Consider the following 24,738-nt stretch of genomic DNA (forward strand, 5'->3'; position numbering starts at 1 on the left):
TGCTCCTGCACAGCTCCCATTGATTTCAATTAGGACAGGGCACAAACATTGCCTTGCTGGATCAGTCCAAGGGCAAGTATTTGGATTCAACACAGGAGCCAGCCAAACATCTCTGGAAGTTCACAAGCAGGCCGCACAGCTGCAACCTCCTCCAGTTGTTTGGACCCAGCATCTGGTGCATGGGCTCATGGCCTCTGCACATGAAGGCTTCATTTTGCCATGGTTTCTTCATATGTTTGTCTAATCCCCATGACTGTACAGCTGTACATGTGCAGAGGGCCAGCATCAAGCACACAGGTCCTACCATTCTCACTGCAATATTGGATCAGTTTCTTCCCAAGTCCCAACTAGTTCTGAGCCCAGCAAAATGTCAGCCCTGCCAGACCAGGCAACTTCCCCCCCCCCCCGCCAAATATAACAATAACCAGGGTTCAAAGTACATTTCAGGTGACCGCAGCAAATTGGTTTAGATTGTGAATGTATATACAGTATTACATTTTTTTATTCCACCATTCCTCCAAGTAACTCAGTGTTGTACACATCATTATCCCCCTCCCCAGCTTTGCTCCTCAGTAACAGTCTGCGAGACAGATAGCTGGAAGAGAGACTTCCAACCCCCACCCAATGGGTATCATGACTGAGTAGGGATTTGAACCTGGCACTCCCTGGTCCTAGGACCAACATCCTGTCCGCCAAACTATGCTGACTGTCTTCCTGTGACTGTTATTCTTTGGTATCCTGGCCCTAGCTTCCAGAAGGGCTCAGAGCCATGAGTTTCAGTGCTATGGACTCTTTGTGCATTTGTTAAGAACATAAGAAGCGCCTTACTGGATCAGGCCAAGGGCCCAGCTAGTTCCAGCTGCCTGTATCTCACAGAGGCCCATCCCATGCCTCTGGGGCACACATTTGCATCCTGTTGCCACTCCCTTGCATCTACCTTTCAGAGCTAGGCTGCCACTAAAACCTGGAGGTTGCATATAATCATTGTGGTTTGTAACCTGTGATGAACTTCTTCTCCAGAAATCAGTCAATCCCCTTCTAAAGGCATCTAGGCCAGGTGCCATCACCACATCCTGTGGCAAGGAGTTCCATACACTGGGCAAAGAAATATTTCCTTTTGTCTGTTCTGTCAGTCCGGCCTGTCAATTGTAGTGGATGACCCCTGGTACTGATGCTGTGCAAGAGGGAAAACAATTTCCCTTAAGCGTATGATCTGTATCTTCTTGGGATGTGTGTGTAATACAAAGTCTGGCCAATACAATTTGATAGAACTGTGACAACTAGTGGTGACTGCTCCCTCCCTAAGCTCTAATCAGAGAGCTGCTCTTTTTTGTCTTACAGCCAGGGAGCTGAAGCTTGTCAGTTCCTGTGATGTGGCTGGGCACAGGCCTGAGCCATAATTACACACAGTGAAATGATCTTCAGATCTGTCTCATTGGTTGCCCCTTATTAACAACATGGCAGGCTCTGATTTCAGGATAAAGCCGATTTACACAGAGTCATGCTTGACTACCAAAGTTCTGCTCTCTGATCCTTGCTTCAAGCTGGAACACTCAAATTTCTGAGGGTGGGGGAGGTACAGTGGCCTTTAATGCCCCCACCCCCTGCTGCCCCCACTGTCAGGCAAATCATGCCCCCCCAACAAGGGCAGTCACAAACAATAAGGGAGTCAGCCCCACTTTAATCCCCCTGTAGGTTCAGCACATCAGGCTTTCCTCCAATATTTCAGACTGCTGTCCCCTACCTTTGTGGGGTTCTTAGTGACTCTTTCGATCCACTTACCTGACCTCACTGCTTCTCAGGTTCCAAACAGTTGCCAGCCGCACTCTGCTGGGACCAAAGGAGACAGAGACTCTGCCATTGATCTGTTTTGCCAACCATTCACTCTGGCTCTGCCTGATTGATTCTCCTTCCTCTTTACTCCCTAATGTAGTGATTTTCAACCTTTTTCATCTTGCGGCACACTCGCATGAGAATAAAATGGTCAAGGCACACCATCAGCTTTTTGACAATTGACAAGGCACACTGTGCTGTCAATGGGGGCTCACATCTCCCAATGGTCCTATTGATAAATGACCCTCTCCCAAATTCCCGCGGCACACCTGGGAACTATTCGTGGCACACCAGTGTGCCACGGCACAGTGGTTGAAAATTGCTGCCCTAATGTGTCACATCCTTACTGTCACATTGTAAGTAGCGAGAGCAGGGCCTGTATTGTTCAAAATTCTTGTACACCACCTAGAAATTTTAGGCACTTTATAAACAACAAGGAAAATGTAGGTAGCGTTTAATGTATATTTGCTGGTCTGCCAATATCTGAAACTGGCTGTCCAGATCCATTCACCTGTCTATTGAAAGAGACATGCAAGTTCCTTAAGAAATGCACCTCTTGTGTTCCTGGGCTAGCATGTACAGATCTCACACGCTTGCAACACATCCAGGATGCAAGATGGAATCTACTTAACCTGGAAGATGTGAGGAAAGAGGAACACTACAATAATTGTTTACTTTTCTGAGTGGGGGCTGGATGGGGCTACCCTTGGTGGAGGACACAGGATGTGGTACAAAGCAGGGACTCATTTGGGTCCATCTTTTTCTTCCTCTTTTCTGGGGGGGGGGGGGTTTCTGCTGGACCAAATAGAAACCAGAAAGCCCTGATCTGGGACAGGGCAAAGGGCTAAAGCCTACTCTCCTGTTTACATTTAAAGACACACTCTAGTCCAGTCTGCATATTTGTCACTAAGTATTGTACTTTCTTGGAATGAGCCACTGATCCTTCCTTCCTCCACCTCCCTCTTCTCTGTATCTAAAAGCCAAAACAGATGTGTCACAGATCCATAAGAATCTGCAGTTTTAAAAAGTCAATAGCAGGTGAGGATGGGGGCATGTGAACCAGGGCAGGAGGATCCAATTTTTTAATAATGTTTTAAATAAATGAAATAATGAACACTTTGTGTATTTAATGGCAAACCTATTAGTTGTAATACACTTTGGCAAAAGGCACCCAGTTCTGCCTATCCCTTCAACTTGCTGCCTTGATCTATTTGGGTGAGCCAAACAGGGCGGGGGAGGGAGGCAATAATAAACACAATTCAGCAGCTAGTTGCCCAACTGTAATCATCAAATTTGTTTTTCATCAGTGGCAATTTATGAGGATGTTCATTGCATCAGTGTTCACAGTTCATTCTGTTAGGCACTGGAGCAAGCTGCAATCAAGGGGGAAGATTGGCTTGTTAGGGCCTTGGATGCGAACATTTACAATTTCGTGCTCTGAGCTGTACAGCAAAAAATACCTTTGGCAAATCATCACTTGTTTTGATAGGAAGTAGCCCTTGCTTGTTCTTGGATGAACATGAAAATTGTACAAACAGCAAATGCTTCCTCTTGCCACATGAGGCTGATGTACCCTTGTTACAGCCTGGGTCTCACAACAAATACAGTCTAGAAAAGGATGCCAATGGAGAGAGCCTTCTTGAGCACAATCCATGTGTCCACTGGGTACAATATTTGTCTGTTGTGGAACTCTCTTATAACTTCCAAATCCAGAGTCTCAAAAATCTGAAAGACCATTAGATTTGGAATGGGCTTGGGTGGGATGGACCAAAGCAGGATGTACATATGTGTTAATGCTTAATGGCCATGCAATCCTAATAGGCAACACATATATCTAGTACATATGTAAGTGCACTCGTATTACTTTGGCACAGATCATGTACAAAGGTCTTTTCCAGCAGGAATCTCTCCCCCCCCCAAGGTACAAAGTGCTACCTTGATAGCCTTGATCCAGATCAATTATATGAAGTGGTTTTGCATGTCTTAAGAAGAGAGGAAAGGGGGTATACAGCATTCTCTTCTTCCATTGGTACCAACCTTTGGTCCCTTGTGCAGGCCCAGGGCCTCTTTGTCTGCAATTGCATAGGCTGAGATAACAGGAATGGAGGAGGGGGGCATCTACAGGGAAAGGGAACAATTTCCTTCCTGCCTGCCACAGATCTCTCTCCCTTAGGCAGTTGTTTTTTTGCATTTATGTTTACTCCAAGCAGAACTTGGAACCAAGCAGAACTTGGAAGCAGAACCAAGTCTAGCAGGGATAAAAGCAACTAAAATGGTTTTGGACTACCTATAAGGGAAGGGGGGGGGGTTAAGTCTCCCTCACACATGATGATTCTCCCTTGTAAGGATCCCTCCAGAGTAACATTACATAGAAAGAAGGGCTTGGGTAAGCCTGTGTTTTATTCATAACATCTAGCTCCACTCCCTGTGGTTCAGTCTTAGGCCATGATGTTTTATGGTGGGTGTTTCATGGGCTTTTATTCTCCAACAGACTTACCTCCTTCACACCTGGGGAAAATGTTTAGTCTGGAGTAAGCCAGCAAAAGCCATTCTCAGTTTTGCCACTCTGGTCCAGGGCTTTTATGAACCATGATTTTCAAGTGGAGCTCCTGCATTCTTACAAACTTAGGCATGTCTCTCTCCTCTGAGTGTTCCTATTGGTTGGGAATCTTTTCAACTTACATTATCTAAGAATGTGGATGAGGCTCCTTTGGAATGTGAGGTCAGTTGCTTGCCTGCTTGATCCTGCCTAGCATGGCTTTTAAGAGTAGATTGGGGAGGCCTGGCCAAGTGGGTGGGAAGGGTAGTAAATATTTCCCTGGAGGCCACTGCCTAGAGTCTTGAAGATAGCAGAGCTTTGCCCCCTTCCTGAATCTTACCATTCTGGATAGTTATCGGCCCATGTCAAAAAACCCCCCCCCCTTTTCTGGGCAAGGTGATTGAGTGGTTGGTGACATCAACTTCAGAGGGTCCTGGAAGAAATGGATGATTGGGATCCCTTTCAGTCTGGCTTCAGGACTGAGGCAGCTCTGGTCACCTTGGTGGATGACCTCTACTGGAAACTGGACAGGGAGAGTACATCCCTATCGGTTCTGCTAGACCTCTCAGCAGCTGTCAACATCATCCACCATGGTGTCCTTCTGGGTTAGTTGACTGAGATGGAGCCGGAGGCACCATCTTGTGGTGCAGAGGGATTTCTGTTTGACACTCTGGGCTTTGAGGTTTGGGATACAGCAGGGATCTACCTTGTTCTCCATTGCTGTTTAATATCTACATGAAACCACTGGAAGAGGTCATGCAGGTATTTAGAGTTGGGTGCCACCAGTATGCAGTATGACACCCATCCCTATCGCTCCTTTCCATCTAATACTGTGGGGAGGGACACTGAGGTCCTGAAGTATGATTATGAACTGGATGTAGGCTAACAAGCTGAAATCAAATCTGGACAAAACAGAAGTTCCCCTGGTCTGGAAATCTATGATGCAGGTCGACTTGCATTGAACTGTTCTGAATGGGGTTCTACTCCTGCTGCAGGAACAGATAAACATTGGGGGAGGGGTCCTCCTGGATTCACAACTGCTCTTGAATCACCATATGGTGGTTGTGGCCAGAGGGGGTTTTGAAGATGGTCCAGGAACTGTACATAATGCAGTGGCTTGTGTGATTGCTGGGGGGCGGGGGGAAGCTTGGTGGTTTGTTGGGGTGCTGCTCTGGTGCAGGCCCAATTCAAGGTGCTGGTCTTAATCTTTAAATGGAATGGGACCAGAGGACCTTAGGGAATGTCTGCTTCCATATATTTCAGCCTGAGGGGGCCCTGCTTTGAGTGCAATCTTTAATTGAAACTAACTGAGGGGTGATGGTGAGAAGCAGGGCTTTCCTGGTGGTGACACCACAGCTGTGGAACTCCCTCGTGAGTTGAGAACCGCCCCCTCAGAGACATTCTGGGGGGGGGGGGGCTGACATTTTTATTCCAATAGGCATTTTGAGCATGGGTGGGGTTTTGGGAGGGGGGGGGATGAAATGTCTCTACCACTTAAGGCTTTAATTATGCTGCTGATTTGCTGCTTTTATCTGGGGTTCCTGTTACAGTTGTTTATCCTATATTGGTGTTTTAATTATCACTGCTTTCACTGTACAGGGTTCAGTGGGGTTTGTGTGTGAGACAGTGTGCTGGTGTTTTGAACTTCTCTTGGTTTTTATTGTAATCTATTCTCATGTATTTCATACTGTGTACTTATGATTTTACTGATTGTATTATTATGGTCAGCTGCCTTGAGCTTTTGGAAAGCAGAATATAAATTTTTTAAGTAAAAATAAAACACAAGACTGGATCAAGCTGAATGACAGGTATTTCTTCTTAGTCTGGTCCCAACTCTCATCCTGTTAAGGAAGCCTTTTAGAATTCCAAAGTACATCCATAGCAACAACCCAGCCCTCATTTGCATCCAAGTTTCACCTTGGTCACACACATTTGGGAATTCATTCTTGCCAGAGAAGCAATTGCCATTCCCCGCCCCTGTCAAAAGCCTTTTATGAACTTGGTGCCCAAGACCAAGTGCCAGACTACAGCCCTGCTGCCAATTCGACAACCCCATTCCTCCCACAACATAAATGCAGTTCTCATCAGTTGCAGTCAAGAGTGCAACCACTTAGGCTTGCCTGAAGCAGTAGCCCCACCACCACCACCACCACCCACAGAGCAAATTACACAGTGGTGATTTTCTTGTCCTTGGTAGCCTGCTTGATAGCTGCCTGCTCGCAGATTATCTCTTTCAGGCGTTGCAACCTCATGTTTTGGATGGTCTGGTCCCCAACACCTGTTTGGCTGCGGTGCAGCAAGCTCAGGGCATAGATGTACTCCAGCTCAGTGTACTTCACTCCTTGATCCACCACCAGGTTCAGAAGCTCATCTGCTGTGTTGTACAGCATCTCGTAGTATTGCCTGGAAAACAAAGCAGAATGTCTATATTCATTTCATCCACATTTCAGGCATCTTTTTATTTTCTAACTAGCTGGACCAATTTTGACATGTTTTCCTCTACAGAGAAAAGAGATTTTCCCATGACACTGTCATTATAATTGAGATCTTCTACGGGTTGACTGTGACCTGACTAGATTGTGCCATCAGAGTTATGAGTGTCTTTTGGTGTGCAAGGAGGAGAAAAGAAGGAAAAAATACAGAGCGGTTGATGCTCTTTTTACACATACAGACATAAAATACAACTGGGATCAGCTTTGGAAGAGAAACATGAGGATAATTAAGGCAGCAACAATGAAAGAAAACATATACAAAATTTTTCATAGATGGTACCTATCTCCAGATAGGTTGGCAAAAATGTATCCCGGTATATGTAACAAATGTTGGAAATGTAAAGAGGTGAAAGGATCTTTTTATCACATGTGGTGGCTTTGCTCTAAGGCAAAAGAATTTTGGAAAAAATACATGGAAACATCCAAGCTATTTTCGGTTGTGTAATACCTTTCCAACCAGAACTGTTTCTATTGAACATTTTTCCTGAAAATTATAGCGATGATTTCAAACACACTTTGTTATACATAATCACTGCGGCAAGATTGGTCTATGCCAGGATGTGGAAGAATCCAGAAATTCCCAGTGTAGAGATGTGGATTGAGAAACTGTACGAGGTTGTCGAAATGGATGTGTTGATGGAAAGATTGAGGGATGGCGAGATGGAGAGAATACAGAAATTGTGGAATCTGTTATATGAATGGTCGGATGAATGATTATGAACTATTGAAGTGATGATAATGATAGAAACAAAATAGTATTAGCTGCAGTTCTGCGATTCCCTCGTGTTTTTCCCTTTGTATTACCCTGAATATATGTATTTGTGATTTTCCCTGTACCCATGCCTTAAATTAAATAAAAAATATAAATAAATAAATAAAAATGGGGGCTGAGTCAATGCTTAGGGTTTTACTCATTTATATTCAAATTGAAAGCTGTTTTTCTGTCCTAAAAAGTGCCCTCAAGGAGTGTAACAGCAGAAGAAAAAAATATGTACTCAAAACTAATCAATACAATAGTCTTTTAAAACAAAATTAGTCAAGTAAAACATTTGCAGCAGCAATTACCGTATTTATCGGCGTATAACACGCACTTTTTCCCCCTGAAAATAGGGGGCAAATGATGTATGCGTGTTATACGGCGATGTCTCTTTAAGGGATCCCGTTCCCAATAGTGCCTAGCGGCGGCACAGCGTCGTGACGTGATGTCAGCGCTGCGCCCGCCGCATATTATCACAGCCACTGGCAGCTGATGAATATGGTAAGTGGAGACCCTTTCTTTGGGGAGGGGAGGGGGAGGGATTGAGGTGAGGTGGCATAAGTAATGCTTTGGATGGTGAAGAAGATGAGCTGATTTATGAAGATAGTAGCAGTGAAAGCAGCAGTGTTCATTGCGATTTTGAAGATAGCAGTGAAGATGAAGAGTTTCTTGGTTTCCCAGATAGTGATTTCTGAGTAAACTTTTGTAAAAACAAAATATCCAAGTTTCTTTTGTTAAAACAGTTGCTTTTACTGTCCTTTTACATTATTTACCTTATATGTGGTAATAATATTAATAAAAAAAAGTTCTGAGCTACCCTTATTTTTTTCCTGAAATTTCCCTCTTAAAATGAAGATGCGTGTTATACGCCTGTGCGTGTTATACGCCGATAAATACGGTACATTTAAAGAAACAGAAAAACAGGAGTAAAAATGGACAGCCACCAATAAATCCTGTCAGTATCATACAAACCACTAGGGAACACACAATTTAAAGGATTCTGAATCATATTTAAGAAGATGACCTTTGCTAGAGGTGAAATGTATGCCTTTGGGGAGGGAGTTCTGTAGTCTGCGTGCTGCAACGGAAAAGGCCCCCATCAACTGCGTCTCTCAAGACAGGACACAGGCAGAGCCTCCCCGAGTACCTCAATGGGTAGGCAGACCGTTAAAGATTAAAGGTGATTCTGGGATTGATTCTGATTTTGTCTGGAAAATCTGCCCCAAGGGAAGGTCCCCTTCCTCTGACCAATGGGCACAATCCAGCCTATTGTCCAAGAAGAGGGCACAGTCTGTGCTGCATCCTGTGATCTGTCATTGTGCTGCACAGGGGTGAAGTAGGGGGCCTCTCTCAAGAGTGGGAAGAACAACTGCCATTCCCACTGGCACAGGCTGTCCTGAATCCAAAGTGCTTTGTGTTCAGGATTCATCTGCCACGCAGAGGATTAGCCTATTTTTAATTAAAATACACAATTATATAAAGAGTAAAGGAGAAATATGGATGTTTAATTGGCAGCTGTTAAGAACTGGCCTGGTGCTGCCTTTGGCCAGACACCCACACATGTGGAATTATTCGTTTGATTAGCTGCTTCATGTTTGCCACCCCTGTCTTGGAAAAGTATTAATAAATATTGATCAGACATGCTTCCTGTTTGCCTTTGCCAAAGCAATTCCGATGGGCCTATCCTCCTGATGTTATCAAATAATGAAACATGAAAGAGAGGATGGAATTTGCCTTTTAGTTGGCCTTCTTCCCCTTTTCACAGTTTTTGCCTCCAGTCATTATACAAATGTTTTATTTGATGTTTAGAACAGGATAGGGAAAGGCCTTCTGTGGTGCAACTTTATTAAATAAACAGAGCCCCCCCCCCCCCCCCAAATCTCCAACCATTGCATTTCCCAGGGTCAGTGCTCCATTCCCAGCTACTACAAAATAGAAACACACTAGTGGGAGAATCACATGATCTACTTTCCCCTGGATTGTACTGTTTCAGAGTGAGGTGGAGGAATCCAATGTTTGAATGCTCCCCCAAATAGAAACTGCCTGAATATACAAACATGCTCGGGAGAAGAGATTCAGCCTAACCTCCTCCTATGCTCTTTTTATGTGCAGTCAAACATGCAATCTCCATAGTTCAGGTCTAGGAGAAATTGTGCCACATGATTCTCCAGATCATGTGTTTGAGCCCATGACAACTATATTCTCTTGATCTGTGATTTTTTTTTTGTATTGCTGCTGCTAATGTATTTTTTTTTTCTATTTTTGATTTTTAAAAATCTTATTGTACTCTACTGTTATCAGCCACCTTGGGCTTTTTATTGTAAAAGAGAAAGATGGTGTAAAAATATTTTAAAATAAATATATATGTTGCCTCTGAATATCACTTGCAGGGGAGCAACAGTGGAGGAGTGGACTTCCCAGAGACATCTGTACAGTCACTATCAAACGCAGAAAAGTGAACTAGCCAGGGGCCTCTGGCTTAATGCAGGAGGCTCTTCTTATGTCTGAGAATGACAGTTCCTTGCACTGCTAATGCCCCTATGTAGAAACAGTTGTAATAGGCATGCCCAATTGTCTTGCATGCAGCAAGAAGGGCCACAGTTCAGTGGTAGAGCACATGGAGATGGTCCTAGGTTCGATCCTCAACATCTCCAGTTCAGAGGATCTCCGGAAGTAGAACTTGGAATTACCTTTGCTTGAGGTCTGAATAGCCACTGCCAATCAGACGATATGAGGCTAATGCAGCCATTTGTGCATGGAACTGCCTCCCAGAAGGCACCTGTGATGCCAGTTCTCTGACTTCCTTCAAACACCTCAAAAAACCACCTTTTCCAAGATGAATGCTTTGGCACACCCTCTGAGTCCCCATATCAAAGGATGTGCAATTGAAATGAGTGCATATTATCCCCCCATTTCCCCATCACCATCTCCCTCTGTTGTGTCCTTTGTGCTTACAGTCTTAATTTTGCTTGTTGGGGGGAGGGGGAAGAGACAGACAACACAGGGATGGAAGACAGTCACAAGCAACAAGGGATTATAAAATACTTTCTTGGAGGAATTTCGCAGTGTTTCATTTGGTCTTGCATAGCACAACACAGTGTGGCACTTGGCACACTTCCTTCAGATCACAGCACTCAGGGCATGCAATAAGAATACTTCACAAAGCCCACTTCTAAAGCATGCAGGCATTAAATGCAAGGATTTTTTTTCTGTGAGAAGAAATCAAATTTTAGCCAGATCAGGATTCAATCAAGATTTTCCCCTCACTACCTTCTGAAACATTTCCTTGTTTATCCAGACTGGTCCTGGGTTAGAGGTGAAAATTAGCATTTAAATAGAGAAAAGTATTGATGGCTCTCAAGGGAAATTGTTTCATCTTGCTTGCCTTTCCACTGAGATGATTATTTTCTTTAATATTTAGGAACTTCCCTCCAAGGCAGGGAGTTCTAAGATATGATAGTTTCTCCCCACAAAGCTTTCCCTTCAGAAGGGTACTTGCAAAATTTGCACTAGCCTTCAAAAAGGAAAAAAAAATTGAAGGCTCTGGTGGCAGGTTCTCAGGAAAGAACCAGGTGTCAGTTGCAGGATACACACTTATCAAGGCCATGGTCTCAGGTTCAGTATTGCCAAAGTTGGAGGTGGGTTGGTCTGTCCTCCAGACCTATATTGGGCTAGACTGGTCTTCTTACTTTTCTTACTGAGTTATGGGGCAGGCAATGGCCTCTGTGCTTTTCTTTACACCTGGCCAAGATGCCTTGAAAAAGGGATTGGACAGATTTATGAAGGAAAAGTCCATCACAGGTTACAAGCTGCGATAGGTATGTGCAACCTCCTGGTTTTAGAAGGCTACCTCAGAATGCCTGAGTGGCACCAGGATGCAGGTATTTTGTTGTCTTGAGTGCTTCCAGAGGCCACTGTGGGCCACTGTGAGATACAGGAAGCTAGGCTAGATTGGAACTTAGGCCTGATCCAGCAAGGCTCTTCCTAAGGAGGCTGTCTTCTCTCCCTGAAATGGACCTGGATTGCCTCACTAGAACTGATCTGCCAGCAGAACCACTGAGCGGAATTTTATCAGGGGGTAGAAAGTTTCTTTTTGGTCCCTTCCCTTCTCCCTTCAAAAGTGAATTTGGCTTCAGAGGGCCCTTTTTGACCCCAGGCCCAGGTACCCCATGCACCCTGCTTTTAAGAGGCCCTGTCTGGTAGTAAAAGGAAATGGCAGCTGGGCTGCCCTGAAAGAAAGGAGGGTCCCCCCTCTTTATAGAGCAACCTGGATTAACAGAGGATAAGGGGAGCAGTTGAGAGCTGATGAGAGCCTTCTGCTTCCTGGCATCCCATCCATTTTGGACAACATATAGTGCTAGTATCTCAACACAGAACAGACTGAATAACAAAGCTGCTTTCATCCTCTCACACAGCCAGGGTCTATCCTTTTGTGGCCCTCCCTTGCTGTGTCCAGCCCACATCCTTTTTCCTACTTGTAGAACTTTCATGACCAGCCAATCAACTTTTTCCCACTCTCAGAGTACTCAGTTGTTTCTGCAAAAACGAAGTCAGTGCAACAGCCAGGAAATTATTGACCTTGGGAAGTCACGTGACCAAGTATGTCACCATGATGGGATGTGTGATCACTGGAGAGGGGATTTAATGAGTCAGCAAACTGTCACATCAGAAAGCAACAGCCTGAACATGTCACCCCCAAGTGAAACCCACTACAAATAACTGATCAAAAGAACATGCACATCAATTCAGGCTGAACAGGACGAGCCCACTCAATGCTACTGAATACCATTTCCAAAATAGCACTCAAGACGGGTTCCTCTTAGTTCGCACATGCAATGCTGTAACAAAGCCCAGAAGAGGATTTCCCGAGTTTCTAAGTGGAACTTTACAGGGCATTAAAGAAACACCCCTCGACACTTATCTCAATCTTTAATTAGTCCTATAATATACTGATGATATCAGGCCTAATTAAATTTATACAGATAAAGGGCAATGAAATTCTAACCAAGTGAGCTGGAAAGTACATATTAAACAGTAAATTTAATGGTTCAGGCTGATAAGTGCCATTTCCCATACAAAAACTAAATTCCATTGAGTGTGTTGTATTCAAATTGGTTTTGCATGTGCAAATTATTTGGGGGGAGGGCTGGGATCTTGTTCATATATCAGTGAAACTGCTAATCCAGTCTATTTAAACATCACTTATTAATGCTTTCCATTGCAAGTAAGTCAGATGGATTTGCATTTTTACTGCACAGAGTACAAAAATTATCTGAACTGGATGTCAGTTTATAAAGAATATTAAGCGACTTTCCTCCCTGCAAATGACAAGAGAGGTGGAAATGAAATGACACCCTGCAGAAGAGGAAGGAGAGAGTCAGCACTTTGGCAGAAAAAGCCAACACCAAGAGTGCGCCAGTCAGCACAAAATATAATACAATTTTAGCTGCCCGCTGGGAATAACAAACACAGGAGTGAATAAAAGCAAACTGCTTTGGAACTGCACCCAGAAGCCTGGTGCTCAAACAAAAGGTCTTTACTGCCACTACAGTTTGTGACGTGCACAGCAGTTTTAGTCACAGGTGCTTCACTACCTGTGTTGTCATTGCCTTCAGATGAAACTTCTTTCCATTTTACAGCAAGAAAGCCGAGGCTGAAAGATAGCTTGGTGCCTTGTCACACAGCATGAACATACAAAGCTGTCTTGTACCGAGCAATACCAGTGATCCACCTGACACCTGGGGCCGGATCTTGGGCAAGAGAGATGAGATGAGGTTCAAGTATAACACAGTAAACCGGCAAGAGGAGGAGACAAACCGGCAAGAGGAGAAAAGAGGACTGCAAGATGAGGCTCCCGAACTAAGGAAAAGATTTACATGCATTGTGTGGGTGAACCAAGATCAAAGGTTCAAAACCAGATGGGGTAGGAAAGCAACTTTTGGGTTAAGGCACAATGAATGTGTGTCTGGACAAAAACCATCAATGCACCTGCCAAAAGCACCTTCAGGGAGATGTGAGCTGCTGCTGCACCCCCCACCATGACATATTTTATTATTAAGAATATTTACAAACTGCTTTTCTACACAAGCCATTTCCATAGCAAATGAAATAACAAGATGGTCCCGTGTTCCAAAGGAGCTCACAGTCTACAAAGACACACCCCAACAAACACTCACTGGAAAGGATTCTGCTGGGCTGAAGATGGAAGGTTGCTCTCCTTCTACTCAGGGTGCAAAAACCAGCACCTCTGACACGCATCTTTGCCAGGGTGCAGAAGTAGGCTTCATCTTTTCCAGGCCTCATCCACTTGAGACTCTTTTCCTACTGATCCTATTCTTTTTTTTTATTGCAGTTGCGACACCATTTTCTACATGGAGTACACGCTTCATATATGGCAAAAGTACGAACTTAAGAAGCTTAAAAACTTCAGATGTTGACACAGCTACGGGCAGCATAATTGCATGGACGTTTTCTATCCTTGTTAGATTTTATCTCTGGAGAGGAATGGTCTGCTGACCAAGGAAGCAAGTGCCCCATCCCTGCCCTCAGCACCCGCCTGCTGTGTATACCCTCCATGAGTGCATAACTCATCTGCGCAAGGAGAACTACAGGAGCTACATGAGTAGCTACATGACCAGGCAACCACATTACCCATTACCCATCATCTCACTTGAACCATTAAAGGAGGTGTGGGACACAACTGAGAGATTACCCTTCTGGCTCACCCATAAAGAACGAATTGCTCAGCTGGATCAGCCAAAGTGGGTCCATCTAGCCCACAAGCACGAAGGCACCTACAGGTCTCTCGTCTCTGTCTGGATTGCTCTCATATAAACATGAAGCATCTATGAGGCCAACAATATGGTCTTCATATATGTGGGGGGGGGGGAGCAGCCAAGCACCACTGAAGCAAAGATAGGTTTCTGAGGTGCCCAGGTGAGTCCATGGGCTAATCTAGGTCTCAACAAACAGGACTGAAGGATGACAAGAACCAGCCAGTTAACTGGATTATAAATTGGGCTTTAAGCTTATGTGCCTTATGTTCACTCATTGATTCAATATAAGTTTACTATCACAGTGTGCCTGTCTGTTAGACAGACAGATACATATCAAGAGATCTTTGACCTATCCTGCTGAGTCAAGGTCACCCATAGCAGAATCTAGATTGCTTCAATCTTCCCCGACCTCTGCACCCTCCCACAACAAGAATTAAAAATGAGTTGTAAAATCTCTACTAGCTGCTACCATATATTCTTGGCAGCATGGAGCTGGTTGACGGTGGGGTGGGTCAGACTGCCACATGAGAGAGAGAGTACTGAAATCCCACATCTGATGTGTGAAGTTCAGGGGTTCCCATCAGTCAGCCCACAGATGTCACTCTGAACCATTCTCAGACAGCCTCCATCTGCCAAATATGCTAATTTGGGAACAAAAAACAAGAATCTACCTCCTTAACTCCATCTTCCCAGTTTTCCTGGCACAGTTTCAAAGCTGCACCAGCACCCAAAAAGGATAGAAACGTTGACTTTTTATGTGGCTGGTCAGAGCAGTGGGCCTTGGTGGTATGGAAGGGGACAAGGAGGAGAAGCATTTTCTCTTGGTTTAGAGATGTGTGGAATCTCTGTTGACTCTTCCTCACAGAGCTCAATTTCTTTTCTTTTTTAATAATGGAGTGTGTGTTCTGAGGCAGAAACTGCCATGGAAGACAAGCCACCAAAACCATTTCTTCTGTACACCACAAATACCAGGACTGAGTAGTACACAAAGGACCATTGGCAAATAACTAGTGGGCAGAACTATGCATGCATCATTTAACCATTCATGCTTCAGCAGATTAATTGATTAAACCCACATAATTTTGCATATGAATAAAACAGTATTCCTGAAGAAAAAAATACACTTACGTTTTGACAATGCTAAAAAAGGGGCTGGGGTTGTAGCTCAGTGGTGGAGCACAGGCTCTGGACATAGAAGGTCCCAGACTCAACCCTGGCAGTATCTCCAGATAGGACTAGCAAAGGCCTTCCTGGAACCCTGGAGAGCTGATGCACGTAAGGGGCAAACAATACATTCCTAGTAGGACCAAGAATTTGACTCAGTAGAAGGCAGCTTTCTGTGTTAATGTGTGTTGCAGCATCCTGGAAGAGGCATTCCCATGTGTGGGAGAAAAGAGGGAATGCCTCTTCCGACCTAGTGCCTGCTATCTATAGATTTTGTTATAATTCAGCCTGATGAAGAGTTCTGAAGAACTCAAAAGCTAGCTGCTTTTGTGTCATTTTGATTGGACCTAATAAAGGTTTCACTTGCAAAATTACCAATTTTACAGCATCTGGGGCTCAATGAATCAGAGGCACGTTTTTAGCTAATTAAAAGATGCATAACCGATTCCTCTAAATATATCTTAAACATACAGATGGAATCTGTTTATCTGCAGATTTATCATCCACAGATCTGGCTCAATGCAGGTCCCCCGGATTCACACTGAAGCAGACTGGGCTCTACCTGAACCCTCTAAAGGTGACTGGAGCTATGCTCCAGTACCATCTGGAGGACTTTCTGAAGTCTACAGAGGCAGCACACGTCTACCTATTGCCTCTGCAGGCTTCAGAATGGCTCGGAGAGGCAAAAAAATGCCACGCTTTTTGCCATATTAGGCCATATTAGACATTCGGAGGCATGCAGAGGAATATTAGGCATTCAGAGCCCTCCAGCGCAGCTCTGGTCCTCTTAGGTGGAAGAAAGGGGCAGAAAATTGTGGATTTGATTAACTGCAATTTTCAGTGACGGGTCCAAGAATGGATCCCTCACGGATACCAAGGCCTCAACTGTACATAGCACTGGGTTGAAAGCATTCGTCTATAATCCTAAGCACACTTACTTATTAATTAACTATTATTAACAGTATTTATATACCGCTTTTCAACAAAAAGTTCCCAAAGCGGTTTACAAAAAAAAATCAAATAACTCCTGGTTCCCTGTCCCAAAAGGGCTCAGAATCTAAAAAAATGCAATACCAGCAGACAGCCACTAGAAAAGACACTGCTGGGGGGAGGTGGGCCAGTAACTCTCCCCTGCTAATAAAAGAGGAGCACCCACTTGAAAAAGTGCCTCTTACCAGTTAGCAGGGGTTACTTACACACACTTACTGAATTCAACAGGTCTTACTTCGGAGTAGACATGCTTAGGATTGTGCTGGTACAATCCTACTTTAAAAAGAATGAATAAAATAAAAAGAACTATGCAAAAAAAGCAAAGAAATGCAACTTTGCCCAATATGAATAATAATTTAGATAGATTTCTGAATTCAGCTTCTCTTAGCCCCAAATGGAGATTGCCCAAGTATAGATGGTTTGAAAAGGCTTTAGCACACTAAGGGTGCAATCCTAACCGGCCATAAAGCACATTTGCACCTCCTCAGGAGTTGGCTGGCCCTGTGCACTGGCAGGAATGTGCACTGACCCACAAAGGCTGCATCCAGCCTCCGTGCTGACTTGGGGAGGGAGGGTCCCCAATATTTGAAATTGACATAGCACATTCAGAGTGTTCAGGGTGCTTCCTATACATTTTTTCAGGAATTCTTGCAAGAACCCTACAAGACTGGGACAATGCTAGACATGACTGCAGCAAGGAAATGGTTCACAAATACACACCCATTGAATTCAAGAGGGGTTGCTCATAGCTGTTGTTCAGCTGTTTAAAAAACAGTTGATCCGATCAGAGATCTCCCATTGTCACATCTAGTTGTGTCCTTAGTATTCCTGTATTGCAGCTGGAGGGCCTGTAGCTGAGAGGTGGTGGCAGCTCCCCAGGGCCCCCAAATGAGTTCTCAGTGAAGGAGAAATTTGAATCTGGGATGCTGTGGCTCAATCTCTCGGCCACTACGCTGCACCAGCTATCTTAAAGTAATCAAGGTCGTCATTGTTATTGTTCATGTTTCAGACAGCTAATTCAAAAGTGTAGAGTGTCTGGCAGTCAGCCAGGCATTTTAAAAGATCAGCCTGTCATTCTGGCTTTCTGTCCAATGCAGCTTTCGATGTTCTGCAAAGGTTTATTTTGATCAGTCACCTGAACAGTTCCTGAAGGCACTTTTAATCTCCGTGCTCTAACCTTTAAAGATATAGCTTTTCACTGCCTGGTAATGATTTTCACTGCCTGAATATGGATGCTTTTGGGTTATGCTGAGTACACAGGGGAATTCCATTTTCCTAAACTTAAAAAAAAAAATGGTGAAAAGAAAATGAAGGGGGGCGGCTTTTCTCATCTGGCAGAAGGGGGGCATTGTGTCTGTGATTACCTTTTCAGAAAACCTGCTTTCACTTTCTTTGAAAGGAGCTAAATGAAACACTTTCTTGCATTCAAGGCTGTGCCAACATTGTAGGAGGAAAAATGTAGGGCCATGGAAAGACTCTAGGCTCAACCCAGAAGTAAAAAAGGAATGTGGAGGAAGTGATGATTATTGGAACCAGACTCATCATTTCTAATCTCCTCAGAGCGACCTTCCAGCCACAGTATTATTTATTTATGTTTCATTTTTTAATACCATCCTTCCTCCAAAGAACACATAGTGGTACACATAGTACCTCCCCTCCTTTTGTCCTCACAACAAGCCTGTGAGGTAGGTGAGGCTGAGAGTAACTGGCCCGAGGTCACCCAGGAAACTTCATGACTGATCAGTGACCTCACCAGCTGATGCAATGCTGGGCAATCATGCTCCCAACTTCCAACTAGAGAATTGAAGCTGCATCTTGTTAGACTAATTGGGGATCTTGGTGCCAGTGCTAGCAAGTACCATGCCTCTGAGTTCAGCTATTGTAAAGAGGACTGATAAGAGACTGCACACATAACATAACAATTTCTACATAACAACATTTCTCATAACAACTCAACATTTCTACAGCAGCTTCAAAATGGCTTCTGGTCCACAAGCTAGCAATTTTTCCTTTTTCATCACACCAGTCATAGCAATTAGAGGACAAGGGTTATTTTTCCCCTTGGAGGATCTGTGTTTCTTACTGCATCTTGAGTTTCTGGTATAGTGGCAAGCCAGATTCTGGGCTTGGAAACCCTCCTGCATTGCTGAGCTACTGTAAAACTTTGGAGAGAACTTTTTGAGAAATCAACAATTATCTTGTTCTTACAAGAAAGAGCCCGATCCTCTCTCTTCTGCTACAACTCAACAACAGTCGTTAATGAATTCTTTCCTTCTGAAGGTGGAAAATGAAACCCTTACAGTCTAGACCTTTGTCCTAGCAAAGGGGGAAAACAGCAACTGTCACCATATGTGACTTGGGGAGTACTTAGTGACTCTCTAAAATGTGAAGCATATTTACAGGCTTAATATTGATAACTGTTGTCATGGTAGGACTGTGGGACTGCTATCTGTCATTTGAATGAGGAATGTCAAAAGACAGAAAAAGTTTGGAAAGAAATCTTGTCAAAACTCAGAGAAGTTACAGGTTACCCTTTGCCAAATGATCCAGAGATTCAACTTTTGAGATATGTTGAAGAAGAACTGAAAGAAGATGGAAGACTCTCCATGGTTGGAGGTCCTTAAGCAGTGGCTGGATAACTGTCTATCAAAGATGCTGCAGTTGTGGACAGCCTGCACTGGCAGGGTTGGACTTGATGATCTATCTTTGTAGGGCTGCAATCCTAACCACACTTTCCTGAGAGTAAGCCCCACTGAACAAAATGGTACTTATTTCTGAGTAGACCAGGTTAGAATTGAGCCCTAGGTCTCTTTCAGCTCTGTGATTCTGTGGTACTTTTCAAGAGAATGGGCAGTCTTTTCTATTATTCTCCTTTTAAACTGGGAAGGTAACTCTTACAATAGAAAATGTTATATATGGTGATCATTTATCTTATATATTTTATATAGACCAAATAGCTCTATATAAATAAGTAACCATATATAGATCTAAGTATTTTTGTGTAAAAAGAGCGCATGGATTTCACTGTATTGATTGTTATGCTATATACTGATACATTAACAAAAAAACAACAACAAAAAAATCAACACCACCACAGTGACTGCTGTCTCCAGGGAAGTATAGACTAGTTTACACAAATAGCAGATTACTGGAAAAAACTGTACTCCCTGAGATTGCCACCTCAGATTGTACATATGGGAATTGCTTTTCTTTATGGGGGTGCACTGAGTGAAACTCACAGCGCAATCCGATCTTGTGCTGGAACAGGCAGGCCAGGAGGTCTGCGCTGTATCCAGCGCAAGTTTTGGCCAGAAGTGGTTCAGCTAGAGGCAAGGGGAAACTTCTCCTCGAAGGGCAATGGGTCTCCTCGAACTTGCGCAATCTCAGGAGGTCATCTCCTCAGGTCCAAAGAGAACACAGCAGCTTCAAGCCGCTCTGCACTGCTCAGGGAATGGGTTTGGGATCCAGCATAATAGCAGGGTCCCAGCCCTGTCTCCCACTCCCCGCCGCCAGGACCACCCTCTGCCCACCCTCCCCCTGCCCTGGAATGCCTCCCTTCCCCCTCCTTCCCCCTCTCCCCAGACCCATTTATGTAGCATCTATCAATTTGCTCTGCACTGTACATCCGCATGAGGATAGGCAAATCCTTGCCCTCAGGAGATTACAAAGGGTCAAAAGGGGTAGGGGAAAATGATATAGGATAGGCAAGAAAATCCTCAGTTTCTCTGAATACATGGGTAATTTTTTTCTCTTTAGGGGGAGAAAACAGGATAAAAATATAGTAAATAAATACAAATAAATGCTTACTTGTTTTTTTGGTATAAAATTTGTTTGATAGATCAGCTTTCTTCTGGAGAAGTTCAGCAGCTAAAGCATCTTTCACCATCTTTCACCACCATGAAGGAAGAGAAAGCACATGCACCACTATGAATTGCAGAGGCATCTGCCCCACAACTATGACAACCACATGCTTTCTTACTTGAGAGAGGGGCCGCAGCTCAGTGCATTAGCATCCTTTGCCTGCAGAAAGTCCTAGGTTCAATCCCCGACATCTCCAAGGCAATCTCAAAGACCACTTTGAAACCCTGGAGAGCAGCTGCCAATCAGTGTAGACAGTACTGAGCTAGATGGACCCATTGTGGTCTGGCTTGGTATTAGGCAGCTTCACTTGTTCCACAATACCCTCTGCTAACTACAGATGCACACCTGTGGAAGTGGTGGAGGCTGCAGTGCTGCTGTTTTATGAACAGATTTCTTTTGTTCCAAGGTGAGCTCTTCAGAAAACACGAGCCTTGTTCAGATAACATTCCTGCTGCCCCCCCTCCACATTCAGTGAATGTAAGAGGAGTGAGCGCAATTGCCGAGTTGCCACTGGCCAAGGCTTCCTGGTGGCTGTGCTTTCAGCATCAGCCTGCAAGAAGCCCAGTTGATTGCACAAAGGGTTCCTCTCCATGACTGGAACACTGAATAACTACAGCATGGCTGCCAGGAATAGATGGGCATGGATCTGGGGATGTGGCTCTTCCACTTCCAATTCCCTTCACACATAGGTTCAAACATATTGAACACAAAGGGATGAGCAGGGCTGCGGTTGTGAAGGTACTCATTTAACAGGGTGGACAGGGAATAAAGTTCCTCTGTGGGACACCTATTTGCTCCTCCTCCTGTAATTCCCACAGCGGTTTTGCACTTTTCAAAAATGTTAGCAGTTTTAATTTTAAAAGGTGAAAGATAAATGTAGATGTGGCACTTTTACATAGGCACGAGGGAGGGCAACACTGTTACTGGGATTCTGAAAACTGGGGCTTGGTATTTACTTTTGTCTTCACTCTAATTTCAGCATGTAAGAGCTCACCAAGAAGGATGCCCAGCAGCAATCCCCTACCCCGGGGCGTTCTGAGCTGCCAGATCTGTCCTGTGTTGGCTGGAATAGTAGTGACAGGTTGTTTGTTTTAGTGTTTTTAAGCTGCTTTTTTAGACTTCTAACTAGATTTTTAAAAATGCCATTACTTGTGCTGAATCTTCAGATTGAGTCAGGCTATACAAATAAATACAACTAAACACGGGCTTTGGCAACTCCCACATCTAACTGAGGGGATGGGAAAACCCAGCATGGCTTGACTCAAATCAAGGTGCCAAGTCACCACCCCATGCAACTCGTCTTGAAAATAAGTCATAACGGGGGCACTTTCCAAGTTGCCGAGTCAACCTTTTGTGACTCTAAAGGACTCGAGTTGAGTTACCTCCCCTTTAAAAAGCCCACTGTGGAAAAAATGGGGCTGCTGCTAAGGGTTGTATGTCTGTTGGAGTTCTCTTTACTCACTCCCCTGATGTCCCTGCCCAGCTGTAAACAGGGCAGGAGGGGTGGGAGGGACTGCGAGAGAGCCAGGAGAGAAGCCGCAAGTGGGAGGAGGGTCACAAGCAGCAGCTGCAAGGCTTACCAGGACGACCCAATGCTTTGCAGCCCTACTCAGAAGTAGTCCCACTGCAGCCAGTCATTCAATGGTGGAAAACATGATCTCCATGAACTCCCTCCCCCCATCCCTGCCTCCCCCCCTTCCCTGGGCTTCTGCAGCCAATCATAAGGCAAGAATCCCTCTTTGGCTCCTTCTCGTGCTCTCCCTCGGCCAAAGAAAATATCAGAATGCCCATCCTTTGTCCAATGATAATCTGTTCCTTCCTTCCTATCAGAGATGGGAAAAGACAGCCTAGTTCTGCCTGCCCCCTCCTGCTCACATTAACCTTTCCTGCCTCCCGGTTGGAACTTCCCTGCCCGACTGGAATGCTGGCCCCACAAGACTGCAAGTTTTTCACACTGCAAAAACTGTAAGCAAGCACCCCCAGACACAGGCAGACTCAAGTTAGCATGCGTGGGGATGAGTGCCAAGTCAAGGGGGCCCTGACTTGAGTCTTTTTCAGAGTCTTCCTTGTATGTGACTCACAAATTGCCAAGTCACCCAAAATAATGCATTTTTGTGGCTCGATTCCGAGTCACTGACTCAAGTTCCCAATCCTGTCTAAATGTACTGTGTCCATTAAAGGAGATGCTGCAAAGAGACACAAGATAATCCAAGTGCCAATTTGCAAAGTAAGAGAGTCACAGAGAAGAAAAATCCACAGTGGGAGCCACCACTGGCTGAGAGAATGGCTTGCAAGGCTATCATCAGCCCCAGCCCCAGCCAAGAGGGCCATCATGCCAGCAGACAGCTCAGGACAGCCATCTGTGAGAAGTGGCAGGGTGAGCAGACGTGCCTGCAGAAAATGACCCAAAGGCTCTTGGGAAACCGAGGCCTGCTGAGGAGAGGGGTGCCTGCCTGAGCCTGGCACACAGACATGGCTGCAGAAAGGACCAAATGACGTGGGTAATACACTGCCAGGGAAGAAGAAATGTGGTGGTTCCCAAGTGTGCAGTTTTGTCTGAATCATGTATATGGGGCCAGTGGCGTAGCTAGCTGGGGGCGAGGGGGCGGTCCGCCCCAGGTACCACCCTTGGGGGGATGACACACCACAAATGCCCCAACATCGCTAACATTGCGAAGGTTAGGTGTAACCCCATCATGCCATATACCACTGGATGCAGAATTTCCTGTGGAATGCAATGTAAAACACCGGATTGAAATATCTCCTTTCCATCAAAAGTTATGGCCAAAAAACCAGAAATAAAAAAATGCATGGAACTCTATGGAAAATGAAACTGAGCCATACTGCGCGTTTACTCGTGAGTAGTTGAACTTGCCATAGTTCGTCGGAAAGGGTAGGCTGAGAGGAATCCAATGACACCAGAATGGTTCCTATCCAATGAAAGCAGTCCCCCAAAAACACCCAAAAAGGAAGTCCCTCCCTCCAAGCATGAATACCATCATGTTATATACCATTTGATGCAGAATTTCATCCATTGCTTATGGGAAAATATTCACTGCATTTATTTTCATGTCATGACTATTACTGTCTCCCAGTCTCACCTACCTCACAGGGTTGTTGTGAGGACAAAATAAGGGGAGAAACCATGTACACCACCCTGAGCTGCTTAGAGGAAGGGTGGTATAAAAATGTGAATTAATTAATTAATAATATAATTAATAATTAATTATGTCATATGGGGTGACAAAAACTTATGGGCCCCAGGTATCAAATGACCTAGCTATGCTTCTGTATGGGGCAAATGAACCAAGCATGCCCTGAAAACTGCCCTGAAACAGCTGCCCTGAAAACCCATTGCAGAAGCAACTGCTTCTCCCACTGTTGCATTATGAAGACCAGAGGAGTGGCATCTGTTGAGATTTCCCTTCCAGGGAGATTAAAGACACTGGAATCCCTCTGCATTAAGGGGAGAGGTCACTGCTTAGTGGTCAAGCTCCTGCTTTGCACTCTGGAGGCCTCAGGTTCAATCCCTCGCAGCATCTCAAGATTGGGTGAAAGGACACCCCTCTAAAAGTCAGAGAGCCCCTGCTGGCCAGTGTGGACAGTATTGGACTAAGGGCTCTGTACTAAGCAGATTCCTGTGTTCGAAGCAGATTCCTATATTCCTGTGCATGACAACTCTGGTCTCTCCCCTGCATCAAGGGACAAGCAAGGGAAGCCCAGCCTTTGATCATCCAATCTGAATGAGAAAAAGTACAGCAAAGCAAAGGGGGATCAGGCTTCATACACCATGGTTGGAATTGTTTTTTGTCAATGTAGCGCACGTGCTAATTAGAACTAATTAAAGCTATGCTGAGATCAGAGCTCAGCAGAAACTACAGGCAAGATGACAAACAAGAGGAAACAAAATTAAAGGGGAAAGGAACTCTTTTTGGGAGCCATGTTCTTAACAAGCACCATGTATTCTTAGGCAGAAACAGGTTCATGAAAACAGGCAGGGTGAAGCCAATTTCAAGGCCTATCCACCCCCCAAACAGTTCCAAATTCCAGTTCAGTAATGTGCAGTTGGGGTAGGCAGGGTAGGCAGAGCTTCACCTGACCAGGAAGTAAAAATAAAAAGGACCCAACAAGTAAAAAACAAAAATGTACCTTTTGCCTTTCCCAAGCTGCTTCTCTCTGCTTTAGCACACAGTCTGTTTAAAGCAGTGCGCGCGCGCGCGGAGTGAACATGGAAAGCTGCCAATCAGCTCAATTGCCATGGTGGTTTGTAAGGGACAAAATAGGCCTGTGCAATCAGGGAGAGCTACCTCTCTTTGCCCAGTAAGA

At 44.7% G+C, this 24,738-nt stretch overlaps 1 protein-coding gene across 2 annotated transcripts in view; it reads right to left on the minus strand.

The window, feature by feature from the left end:
- Nucleotides 1-2,275: 2,275 nt before the first annotated feature.
- The window catches only part of EXOC4 (exocyst complex component 4), a 448,912-nt gene continuing 426,449 nt past the window's right edge, over nucleotides 2,276-24,738 (minus strand). For both annotated transcript variants that reach the window (XM_066633468.1, XM_066633469.1), the window contains one exon: nucleotides 2,276-6,775. In XM_066633468.1, the coding sequence (XP_066489565.1) occupies nucleotides 6,538-6,775 (238 nt within the window). In that variant the 3' untranslated portion in view covers nucleotides 2,276-6,537. The remainder of the gene's footprint in view (nucleotides 6,776-24,738) is intronic.

Source organism: Tiliqua scincoides, chromosome 7 (genome assembly GCF_035046505.1).
Source record: "Tiliqua scincoides isolate rTilSci1 chromosome 7, rTilSci1.hap2, whole genome shotgun sequence".
NCBI lineage: Eukaryota > Metazoa > Chordata > Lepidosauria > Squamata > Scincidae > Tiliqua > Tiliqua scincoides.